Here is a 12,554-nt window from a genome sequence, read left to right as displayed (position 1 = left end):
ATATCACCATTGCTCTGGAAAGCAATGTGAAGTCACCAACAAAACATTATGATATGAGGTAGAAAGTGCAGAAGCTGGTGACCTCAAAAAGAGCAGGATTTCCAAAGATGAGCTTGCTTAAAGAACTAGGGATGGGAAAAGGGATAAGATCTGTTTTTTATCACTTGGTCCAGATTGGACTTTTAAGTGTGTCCTTAAACATGTGAGTATATAGTATCTGGTGAGTCTGTGCAGCTCTCTCCTTGCTTTGTATTCCATGGCATCCTAAAAATGTGAATATTGTTTTTTCTACTGCAGCTCAAATTGACCCAATTTCATCACAATTTTTTTGTAAATAGTTCTTTTACAGCCCTGCCTCACATATGAATAATGGTGGGTGGGGAAAGAGTTTTGAACTCAGGTAAAGCCAAGTCATGACCATCTGACTGCTCTCTGGTGACTTGTGGAGGACATTGGTAGTCTGATCCCATTCATGGAGATCAGATTCAGGTGTTACTCCACAAGAGACCAGTTGACTATCGGTCTTGTGCCGGTATTTAGCCTTAGATGGAGTTTACCACCCACTTTGGGCTGCATTCCCAAGCAACCCGACTCCAAGAAGACCCGGTCCCGGTGCACCGGGGGCCGCTACCAGCCTCACACTGTCCACGGGCTGCGCGGATCCCACCTGTTTACCTCTTAACGGTTTCACGCCCTCTTGAACTCAGCCTTAATCCAGCCCTGGCTGCAGAAGAATTCCAAAGCTAGCTGTTTCTTTTCCAAGTGAAAGTAATACTTGTGAAAGATGTGGGTCAAATAGCCCTGAAATGGAATCTTCTGATTTTATGCACAACAGAAATGCAACCCAGGTACTGATAAGTGCAGACCTCTTTGAGACCATGTCTCAGTCCAGATCTGGAAGGAGCTCCTCTATTAATGAATTCATTTTTACTGCTCATGCAATCTCTCTCCTACCCCTCTCCCCATACAGCGGGATGAAATTCTTCCATTTTATTCATAGTATTGAAATTGAAAAAAATCAGGGAAATTATTTCATTTTTTGTCTAAATTCCCATTTTTTGGAGTAACTACAGTTTACAGGTTTATGTTTTTCAAATTTTGAAGAAAGTGCTGATTCTACTATTGACCTCAGAGATGATACTTTCCATAATTAAAATTCAGCAGCAGTACTTGAATGAGTAAGGCTTGTAGGATCTGGCCCCTTTGTGCTGAAGTTAAGGAAAAGCAAAGTTCCTGGTTTCAGAAATGTTGTTACAGCATGAGGCAATTCTCTATTTAGACCTGAGTGGAGCACAGGATCTGGTCCAAGAGGTAACTATAACAGGTCCACTGGAAAATAATGACCATACTATAATAACATTTAACATTACTGTGATGGGAAGAACACCTCAGCAGCCCAACATTGTGGTATTTAATTTCAGAAAGTGGAACTATGCAAAAATGAGGAGGTTAGTTAAACAGAAATTAAAAGATACAGTGACTAAAGTAAAATCCCTGCAAGCTGCATGGACACTTTTCAAAGGCACCATAATAGAGGCCCAACTTAAATGTATACCCCAAATTTAAAAAACACAGTAAAAGAACTAAAAAAGAGCCACTGAGGCTTAACAACCATGTAAAAGAAGCAGAGAGAGATAAAAAGGCATCTTTTAAAAAGTGGAAGTCAAATCCTAGGGAGGAAAATAGAAAGAAGCATAAATATTGCCAAATTAAATATAAAAATGTAATAAGAAAAGCCAAAAAGGGGTTTGAAGAACAGCTAGCCAAAAACTCAAAAGGTAATAACAAAATGTTTTTTTAAGTACATCAGAAGCAGGAAGCCTGCTAAACAGCCAGTGAGGCCCCTGGACAATCGAGATACAAAAGGAGCACTTAAAGACGATAAAGTAATTGCAGAGAAACTAAATGAATTCTTTGCTTCAGTCTTCACGTCTAAGGATGTTAGGGAGATTCCCAAACCTGGCCCATCCTTTGTAGGTGACAAATATGAGGAATTGTCACAGATTGAATTGTCATTAGAGGTGGTTTTGGAATTAATTGATAAACTTAATAGTAACAAATCACTGGGATCAGATGGCATTCACCCAAGAGTTCTGAAAGAACCCAAATGTGAAATTGTGGAACTATTAACTATGGTTTGTAACCTATCCTTTAAATCAGCTTCTGTACCCAATGACTGGAAGATAGCTAATGTAACGCCAATTTTTAAAAAGGGCTCTAGAGGCGATCCTGGCAATTACAAACTGGTAAATCTAATGTCACTACCGGGCAAATTAGTTGAAACAATAGTAAAGAATAAAATTGTCAGACATGCAGAAGAACATAATTTGTTGGACAAAAGTCAACATGGTTTCTGTAAAAGGAAATCATGTTTTACTAATCTATTAGAGTTCTTTGAAGGGGTCAACAAACATGTGGACAAGGGGGATCCAGTAGATATAGTGTACTTAGATTTCCAGAAAGCCTTTGACAAGGCCCTCAATAAAGGCTCTTACATAAATTAAGTTGTCATGGGATAAGAGGGAAGATACTTTCATGGATTGAGAACTGGTTAAAAGACAGGAAACAAAGGGTAGGAATAAATGGTATATTTTCAGAATGGAGAGGGGTAACTAGTGGTGTTCCCCAAGGGTCAGTCCTAGGACCAATCCTATTCAACTTATTCATAAATGATATGGAGAAAGGGGTAAACAGTGAGGTGGCAAAGTTGCAGACAATACTAAACTGATCAGGGTAGTTAAGACCAAAGCAGAACTTCAAAAAGATCTCACCAAACTAAGTGACTGGTCAACAAAATGCAAAATGAAATTTAATGCAGATAAATGTAAAGTAATGCACATTGGAAAAAATAACTGCAACTATACATACAATATGACGGGGACTAATTTAGCTATAACTAATCAGGAAAGGGATCTTGGAGTCATCGTGGATAGTTCTCTGAAGACATCCTTGCAGTGAGCAGCGGCAGTCAAAAAAGCAAACAGGATGTAAGGAATTATTAAAAAAGGGATAGAGAATAAGACAGAGAATATCTTATTGCCCTTATATAAATCCATGATGTGCCCACATCTTGAATATTGCATACAGATGTGGTCTCCTCATCTCAGAAAAGATATACTGGCATTAGAAAAGGTTCAGAGAAGGGCAACTAAAAAGATTAGTTGTTTGGAACGGGTCCCATACAAGGAGAGATTAAAGAAACTGGGACTTTTCAGCTTGGAAAAGAGGAGACTAAGAGGGGATATGATAGAGATATATAATATCATGAGTGGTGTGGAGAAAGTGAATAAAGAAAAGTTATTTATTTGTTCTCATAATATAAGAACTAGGGTCCACCAAATGAAATTAATGGGCAGCAGGTTTAAAACAAATAAAAGGAAGTTCTTCTTCATACAGCGCACAGTCAACTTGTGGAACTCCTTGCCTGAGGAGGTTGTGAAGGCTAGCAGTATAACAGGGTTTAAAAGAGAACTAGATAAATTCATGGAGTTTAAGTCCATTAATGGCTATTAGCCAGGATGGGTAAGGAACGGTGTCTATAACCTCTGTTTGTCAGAGAGTGGAGATGGATGGCAGGAGAGAGATCGTTTGATCATTACCTGTTCCGTTCATTCCCTCTGGGGCACCTGGCATTGGCCACTGTCGGCAGACAGGATACTGGGCTGGATGGACCTTTGGTCTGACCCAATATGGCCATTCTTATGTTCTTATGGCTACGTCTACACTACAATGTTTACCAGAAGAGGCAATGCAAAGGAAGCACGAATTAGCATTTTCTTGCACTTCATTTGCATAATCTCTTCCGATCTGTTTTTGTGCAAGGGGTTTTTGTGCAAAAACAAGCAGTGTGGATGTTTCCTTTTTGTGAAAAAACTGCCTTTTGCACAAGATTGGTATACCTCCTTTTTTGAGACATAAGGATTTGCATTGCCTCTTCCGGCAAACATCGTAGTGTAGATGTAGCCTATGACTGCTTCTGGTATTTCTGATAATTATGTGAAAACCAAGAAATTATCATTTGTTGAAATAATTGTTTTTTATTAATGCTATGAGCTTTAATTAATATGTAGAATAGCATTGGTCCAGTGATCAGGGCACTTATCTGAGATGTAACCAACCCTGCTTCAAGTCCCTACTTTGCCGGATTTTTAGTAGTTTTTCCACATCCCAGGGGAGTACCCTTGGATATTCTGATGTGGGCCTCTTGTTCTGCCTCATTTTGACCAGAAATCCCATCCTGAACCTGAGAATCCTTCCAGGTGATAGTTTTGTCTAAACTGACACGTTTCTGCAAATCAGCATTTTCTGACCCCCCCCAAAAAATTTTTTTTGTTAAACTCCCAACCATCTGTACGTCTCTCTCTCTCTCTCTCTCTAAATTTCCTGCGGAATGGCAGAGTGACATCATCACATCATTCTCCATTGCCACGCCCCAACTCCAACCCCAGAACATGCTTCCCCCCCCCCCCAGAAACAGCCTCTCACCATGCTACCGGCGCTCCCAGCCCTTTGGGGACTGTGTGGTTACGCTGCACCCCGGCCGCTTCCCCAGCTCTCTGGAGTGGCCGCTCTGTGCCCTGGGCTCGCCACAGAGCAAAGCTGCCTCAACAGGCTGGGCCGGGGGCAGGCTGTGGCCCCTGCTGTGGTGGCCAGAGCTGTGCTGCCCAGCCTGGTGGTGCTCCTGGGAGGGAGGGACAAGCAGCTCAACAACTTCATGGGAGGGGGCAGGGTGTGTGTAAGGAGGGAGGAAGGGGGATAAGGGTGTAGTGGGGCTGGGCGGTGCAGTAAGGGGGGATGTTGGGGGTGAGGGGGGTGGATATAGGAATGGAGGCAGGGGGATGGGCAGTGTGGGGGTATGGAGAGGGAAGGTTAGGGAAGGATGGAGGTGTAGGAATATAGGAAGGAGGGGGGCAGAGGGATAGGCAGTGTGGAGTGAAGGGGGAGGGGTGGACATAGGAATGGAGGTGGGGGTAGGGATGGCAGGAGGGGGATGAACAGTGTGGGGTGGGGGGGAGTTAGGGAGGATGATAGGCATAGGAATGGATGCAGGGGTGTAGGGATGGAGGTGGAGGTAGGGATGGAAGGAGGGGGGTAGGCTGTGAACCATGGTGCTCCGGGATAAGGCCTAATGAAAATGGCCAGTGACCGGGAAATTGGCAGACGTAGTGAGCAGGGGGTGCAGCCCTCTAGTTTCCCTCGAAAACAGTATTTTTTGCTCAGATCCATCATTAGTCCTCTCAGGGTATTTCTACACTATGGAACAAAGTTGAATTAAGACTATGTTAATTGCGTAGCTGAAGTCGAAGCAGCTTAAGTCATTTTTTGGCGCTGACTATACTCTGCCTTCGACTTCCCTTACTCCTCATGAAAGTAAGGTTACTGGCATCGACCTGAGTGTCCCTCTCACTTTGAATTAGCTGTCTTAACTAGACCCGCTAATTCAAACCCCAGAAGATTGCCAGCATTAGCCTCAATCTTCCTCTGTAGCATAGATGTTAATGCCAAAGTTAATGCCAGATTTTCAAATACTACAATGTGCTACTATGAGAGTGTAACAGTGTGAATTAAGACGCTTTTTTTAAAAGGAAGTTTTAAATCAACTCAAGGGTCAGAGAGTGGAGATGGATGGCAGGAGAGAGATCGCTTGATCATTACCTGTTCAGTTCACTCCCTCTGGGGCACCTGGCATTGGCCACTGTCGGCAGACAGGACACTGAGCTAGACGAACCTTTGGTCTGACCCAGTACGGCCGTTCTTATGTTCTAAGGGTCACCACATAACCAATCTGAAAGTTTACAGCAAAACTAGCTGAACTTCTATTTTTAAGAATCAGCACAGTCATTTAGGCCTTGATCTCGATACCTGTTATATAGGGTTCCACTTGCACTGAGCTAGGCTTGGGCATAGGAATCAGCTTGCACTCATTGGGGCGATATAAAAGGCCCATTCTGCAACCCCTACTCATGTTAAGCAGGTGTTATTTATGTAAGTAATTCCTTTGACATCATTGACTTTTTTGTATGAGTAAAGGCTACATCTCTACAAATATATTTTTCAGAATCAGGCCCAATATTTGTAAAGCATTTTAGGATCCTGTGGTATTAATTGGGGTCTATTAGTCTTACCCCAGTTGTGAACTTAGCTGTTATAAAGTATGTGAAAGTTTATGAAAGGTTCCAACCCTTTCTTCCCCACTATGAAGGATTATCTGACAAAACAGAACTAACATATGCCCTTTGTGAAAAAGGGATTTCAATAGGTTCTGGTTAAATTTATTCTGTTAACCACTCCATTTGAATTCCAGAATATCTTCTGATTTTTTCCCCTTTGTGTATCTCTTTTGGCATGGATTTTTGACTGTTTGCCATGGGATGAAGTAGGCTAATGTCTCTGTACACAAACCCCCAAGTCTTATTTAACTGTACATAACATGCACCACTGCAACATGGTCATGTTAATTCCTTTGATTCTCTGGAACCATTTATTCTATCACAATTAACACAACAATACTTTGTGAAGTAAGACCTTGGCTAAATGTAGTCTTGACATTACTACAATATAAAGTCAATTACTGTAAAGCAGGGTTAAAGATTGCATGAACTTTTCTTTAGAACCAACAAATCTCCAGCACGATCAAACTGCTCAGTTCTCTCTAGAATTAATGTTATTTTTAGTGTATGTTCCTCTTCCCACATTTAGCTTCATCTCAAAAGCTGCTCAACTCCGCGTCACTCTAGTATATTTACAAAATCTCCCTGAATCCCTGTCGTGAATATTGAGTAATCTCTACTCTTGTGTATTTTACTAAATCAAGATATCATCATAGAATCATAGAACTGGAAGGGATCTCATTGAGTCCAGTCCCCTGCCCTCAGAGCAGGACCAAGCACTGTCTAGATCATCCCTGATAGATGTCTGTCTAACCTGCTCTTAAATATCTCCAGTGATAGAGATTCCACAACCACCCCCCCAGGCAATTTATTCCCATGTTCAACCATCCTGACGGTTAGGAAGTTTTTCCTAATGTCCAGCCTAAATCTCCCTTGCTACAATTTAAGCCGATTGCTTCTTGTCCTATCCTCCGAGGTCAAGGAGAAGAATTTTTCTCCCTCCTCCTTGTAAACATCCTTTTAGATACCTGAAAATATAATGATCACTTTAATCTCCTGCTACATATTAATATTTAGGAACATTCACACGGGAAACAGATTAGCAGAATAATAATTTTTAAAAGTGTAATAGTGATAAGTGGAATAACTTACCTCCACTTTAAGCGTCACACAGCCTTTTAAGAACTCCTGAATGTTACTGATGCAATCTGCTTCATTTTTGGGCTCCAGACAATACTAAAGAAACAAAACCCAGACATGCTTACTGTATTACCATCAGGATAGTCTTTGTTCAGCAGGCTTGCATAGATATTTGACATGTGCATCTATTCTGAATTAGGGAAGCTTTTTAGGGGGAGGCATGGGGGTGGCATGCAAGCTGTCAAACCAGGAAGAGCCGCTGGAGGAAGTGATGCATAAATCTAAATGGTCGGCATGTTGTTTTGAATGTCAGCATATGACAGTGCCCTAAGTGATAATGAGAAGTTTGACCTTTATCAGTACATTGCCCAAAACCACCAGTACATACATAAATGGAGAGAGAGATGCAGCTAGCTCAACTGATTTTTTTAAAAAAAAGATTCCTGTTTTATAAGAGAAGGAACCTGTTTTTTCTGTCATTTTACTGACAGTTCTTCTGTGTTGCCATTTCCTTATCTCTCATCAGACTCCTTCCGCTTTTATGTTTGCAGTTGCTTATTGCTGATTTGAACTGTCTGCCTACATACCAAATAAAACTGTAACACAATGTACTAATTTAGTTTAGCAGCTTCAAGATATTGCAAATGTATTGGCCAGACCAAATTTAAACTAGCACTGATGACGGTTTACTTTTATTCTCACTTGAGTCCCTTCTCCATCTTATTATGTTTCCTGATTAGCAAGATATTAGTATATTCCTTTAATGAATAGTTTTTAAAACTTAAGCATTATATTGTCAAGTCATAGATACATTATCTAAAAACTTGGAGATTTGACTTTTGGTTGAGTAAATATTCCTGTTCAAAATTCAAGAGCATGCATACACTATATGTCAGGATTTAAGCCATGCATACATAATTCAGCTAATTCCAATTGTATATGCAAGCAATACTTTTTTTGTTTCATGTTGCTGACAAAATCTAAGAGATTATAAACATTAAAAAAGCTACAATCCAAATTTATATTTTACTTAGATCCAGCTAACAATACAGTATCTTTGAAACAAGATAAAATACTAAAGTCTCTCTCAAACACAGATGGCATCTTTCCTTTCTTCCCTCCTCTAAAATAGAGTATGTCATGATTCCCTAAGATGATATACTCCAGTTTCTCAGAGTATTAGAAACATGCAGCAGTGTCACAAGATGTTTCTGCCCTACTGACTACCAAAACGTACTTAAGAAGTTACCTTTTCCACATATCCTGGAAGAAGCCGATTTATCAATTTGCAAAGTACTACTCCATCTTTCAGAGAAGCTTTCAGGAACTGCTCTGGATCACCTATCATCTTTTTGGGTGAATTTAAAACTCCTAATGAAATAAGCCATGTCACGATCCGCTCTTCTGAATTCATCGTTGAGAGTTCTGCCTTCAGTGCAGAAGTTTTCTGCAGCTACTAGCTCTAACCCACATCCGTGATTGCATCTTCCTGCCTCTTCTAGTGACTGCAGGGCTAAAGTTTGAAACAACTGTACTGAAAACCTCTGACACTTGTGATTTTTATAAAAACTAGAAGCTATGCTCATTCTAAAGGAAGAAACAAGCTTGTGGCTATATAAATGGCTTGAGATCCTTTATTGTGTTCTCAGTGAAATATTTACTGTTGCTCGTAAATAAAAAAGGATATCCTCTCTGCTTAGAAATTTGTATCACACCCATCAGTATCTGAGTACTTTATCCTATCATAAGGTCTTTATCCTATCCCACAAGGTCTTAAGCATATAAGTAATTCCCCTCATCTGTAGTCTCACTGAAGTTGATAGCAATATATGCATAACTTTATTCATAGATGTTAAGTGTTTGCAAATTTGTGCAAAAGCAAGACTAGTCAACAAGAGCTTGAAAATTTAATTGCAAAAAATCATGAAGACATTCTGGAATAATTTTGTTTCACTGTGTGAATTTCTTTCACAAATCTTACATAAAGCATTTATAGAATACATTGGATTTTTCCATGTTCAAAATCTGAAATATTTTTACACGAATTTTTCAGGCAGTTTAGCATCATGGTGAAATTTCTTCTATTTCCCACCCTAAACATACATGCCTCCCATTAAGAATCACTTTTGAAAAGTTAACCCAAGGACAGAAAAATTATAAATGAACACTGATCAAAATATTGATAGGAACATGAAAAGTTTTACAAAACAATGTAGAAGAAAGCACATTTCTTCTTTGAGTGCTTGCTCATGTGCATTCCAATATGGATGATTGTCGGAAGAGTTTTCCCTAGTGGTACCTGTTGGATTGGCTGTAGCACCCCTGATAGTGATGCCTCACAGCATCATACATATACCCCTGCTGACCTGACTCCCACTTCAGTTCCTTCTTTCCACCAGTGACGGTTGCTGGAGCTTTGGACTTCTTGCTTAGCAAGTGGTTCTTCCCTAGTGCATAGTTAAGAGTTCTTCATTGTGTCGATAGAGTTGTTCTCACTCAGGCTCTGTCTAGACTGCATTCTTCTCTCAAAAGATCAAAAATTCAAATGAAGCGCGGATTTACAAATCTTGTGCTTCATTTGCATAATTGTGTCCGAGTGCTTTTTCGAAAAAGAGTTTTTAAAAAAAAAAAAAAAAAAAAAAACGGCAGTCTAGATGGGGCTCCTTCAAAAAAAAAACAACCCCTTTTTTGAAAGAATCCGTACTCCTGAAAAAATGAGGTGTACCGGTTCTTTCAAAAAAGGGGTTTTTTTTTTCTTTTTCTTTCAAAAGAACCCCATCAAGACTGCGGAGGGTTTTTTTTGAAATCCCTTTTTTGAAAAAGCGATCGGATGCAATTATGCAAATGAAGCGCGAGATTTGTAAATCCATGCTTCATTTGAATTTTCGATCTGCTTCATTTGCATTCCTCTTTCAAGAGTGGAATGCAGTTTAGACAAGCCCTCATACAGTTAGTATCTCTGCGGGCGTTTCCCTCTCCACTATCTGCCAAGTCTGTGGGGCATGTAGCTGTCCCAAGGGTTTAAACAATGTGTTAAGTGCAGGAAGCATATGCTTACAGGTGACCCACACACTGACTGTTTGCAGCATCTTGGAGAAGGCCATCTTCAGGATAAGTGTAGCTACTGCAGGGGTTTCAAGCCCCAGACCAAACACACGAGAAATCAGAGGCTTAAGTTCCTGCTAATGGAGCTGGCACTTCAGCCCCATGATGCAGATTCAGCTCCCTCCATCTGTATTGTGCCAGCCTCGGAGTGGGACACTTTGGCAGTAGGAGCACTGGGACAATTGTCACCGATCCCCCACATGTAAGGTGAGCTTCTTGGCATAGCACCACTCCCATTCACCGGTGCCTAAGAAGAAGAAAAAGACTGAGGATGCTCTCCTTTCTAGTAAGGCCCCCGTGGCCACCCATGCAGCACCAAGCCTGCCCAAGTCGGGCCCCCCAGCACCATTGTCTCCAGCACCCAGGGCAGGGCTGTCAAGTCCAGTGTTGGTCGACTCTCCAGAGCCCATCATGGTGGAGCAGCACCACCATCTGCTGACAGCATCGCTGACAACAACAGCATCGCCCATGTGGCACCAGCCCTGGCTCCTCCATGAGCAGACAGCTCCTGCGGTGGTGCCAGTGATGCTACTTACAGTGTCATACGTTGCCCTTTCTATGTTTTTTCTGGCCCCCTCGGCACCAGGCTCCTTCTCTTTGATGGCTCCTGTCTCACCCGTACACCTGCCCTGCAGCGCAGACACTTTAGGCCCCTGCAACCTGCCCGGTTTTTCCCCCAGTCCTCCCACCATAACAGTTAGTGCAATAACAGGAGGGGATCTCCTCAATCCTCCACCAACCAACACCTGGGCACCTCTCAACAGCCCTCCATGCCCAAGTTCCAATTTTTAGGGTGCACTTGAGGACAGAGCACCAGACTCAGTTCCAGATCCTGTCCCTCCCTTTGGGAACAGTTTGTCCCACTTTTACCAGGCATGGTCGCAGAGCACCTCGGACCAGAGCGTCCTGAGCATGGCAGAGTGGGATACTCTATCCACTTCTGTTCCCTTCCTCCCCACCATGCCCCCTCCCCATCCCTCTTCAGGGACCCTTCTCATGAACACCTTCTGATGCAAGAGGTCCAGTCACTCCTCACAATAGGTGTGATAGAGGAGGTTCCTCAGGAGTTCGGGGCAGGAGGTTTTACTCACGATACTTCCTCATCCCCAGGTCTAAAGGGGGTTTACTCTCCTTTCCTTGGCCTCAGGAACTTAAATGCATTCATATAAAAACTATAGTTCCACATGGTATCCCTGGCCTCCATTATCGCTTCCCTGGATCCAGGGGACTGATATGCTGCCCTCGATCTCAAGGACACATACTTTCTCGTTGACATCCCGACACACAGACAGTTTCTGCATTTTCTTATGGTGGGCAGACATTACCAGTTCACGGTGTAGCCATTCGGCCTGGCCATGGTGCCCTGAGTTTTTACAAAGTCTATTGCAGTGGTGGTGGCATCTCCACTGGAATGAAAGTTAAAAAAAATTTTCTCAACAAGCTGTCATTCAGGATCTACCATACTGAAAGCAACAGAGTATTCCACTCTATTTTGGAAAGTTAAAAGCAAATCTAATTGCAGTGTGCATAAAGAACTCCCATGAGGCAGATTTGGGAGAAAATAAAGCCCAGTCTATTAGGCTATGTCTAGATTGCAAGCCTCTTTTGAAAAAGAGCGTTTAGACTACAACCAGTACTTTCAAAAAAGCAAGCCGCTTTTTTGAAAGAGAGCACCCAGGCAGTCTGGATGCTCTCTTTCAAAAAAGCAGTTTGCATTACATAAAGCATTTTTTCAAAAGAGCACTTTTGAAAAAAGACATTCTTCCTCGTAAAACGAGGTTTTCCGCGGTTGAAAAAAATTGCCGTGTTCTTCCAATTTACTTTCAAAAGAACGCGGCAATGGTCTAGATTCAGGGGAAGTTTTTTTGAAAAACTGCCACGTTTTTTCGAAAAAACCCTGTAGTCTAGACACACCCTTAGTGTAAGACATTGAAGTATGTGATTTAGAATAGGGCAGCTGTCCTTTCTTCTGTTCCTTTCAGAACTTGCAACACCAGAGCCAGAACACACATCCTATCTAGTAACAAGCTCATGCTTCTCAATGGCTGAGGGAATATGGTTCATCAAGGACAAAAGACAAGATAGGTCTTACGTGGAGTTATAAATGGTTATCCTTCAAAGCAGCAAATGACAGCTCAGGAGGGGAGAAATACTCAGCAGGAATAGGCTCTATGTGAAAACAATGTTTAATTGCTAATT

At 41.7% G+C, this 12,554-nt stretch overlaps 1 protein-coding gene across 7 annotated transcripts in view; it reads right to left on the bottom strand.

Annotated features, from left to right (window-relative positions):
* ARHGEF6 (Rac/Cdc42 guanine nucleotide exchange factor 6) overlaps positions 1-8,769 on the bottom strand; it is an 83,690-nt gene extending 74,921 nt beyond the window's left edge. For 2 of the 7 annotated variants that reach the window (XM_006115441.3, XM_006115442.5), the window contains exons 1-2: positions 8,500-8,761; positions 7,263-7,346 (exon numbers count right to left, since the gene is read on the bottom strand). In XM_006115441.3, coding sequence (XP_006115503.3) covers positions 7,263-7,346; positions 8,500-8,664 — 249 coding nt within the window. In that variant the 5' untranslated portion in view covers positions 8,665-8,761. Of the gene's footprint in view, positions 1-7,262; positions 7,347-8,499 lie in introns of all 7 variants that reach the window. The other 5 variants (XM_025180889.3, XM_075941044.2, XM_014569727.4 and 2 more) reach the window with 5 other exon arrangements.
* Between the last annotated feature and the right edge of the window lie 3,785 nt (positions 8,770-12,554).

This window comes from Pelodiscus sinensis, chromosome 13, assembly GCF_052426305.1.
Source record: "Pelodiscus sinensis isolate ZL-2025 chromosome 13, ASM5242630v1, whole genome shotgun sequence".
NCBI lineage: Eukaryota > Metazoa > Chordata > Testudines > Trionychidae > Pelodiscus > Pelodiscus sinensis.
Note: the sequence above shows the minus strand (reverse complement) of the source record. Positions and strands in the feature narration are given on the sequence as shown.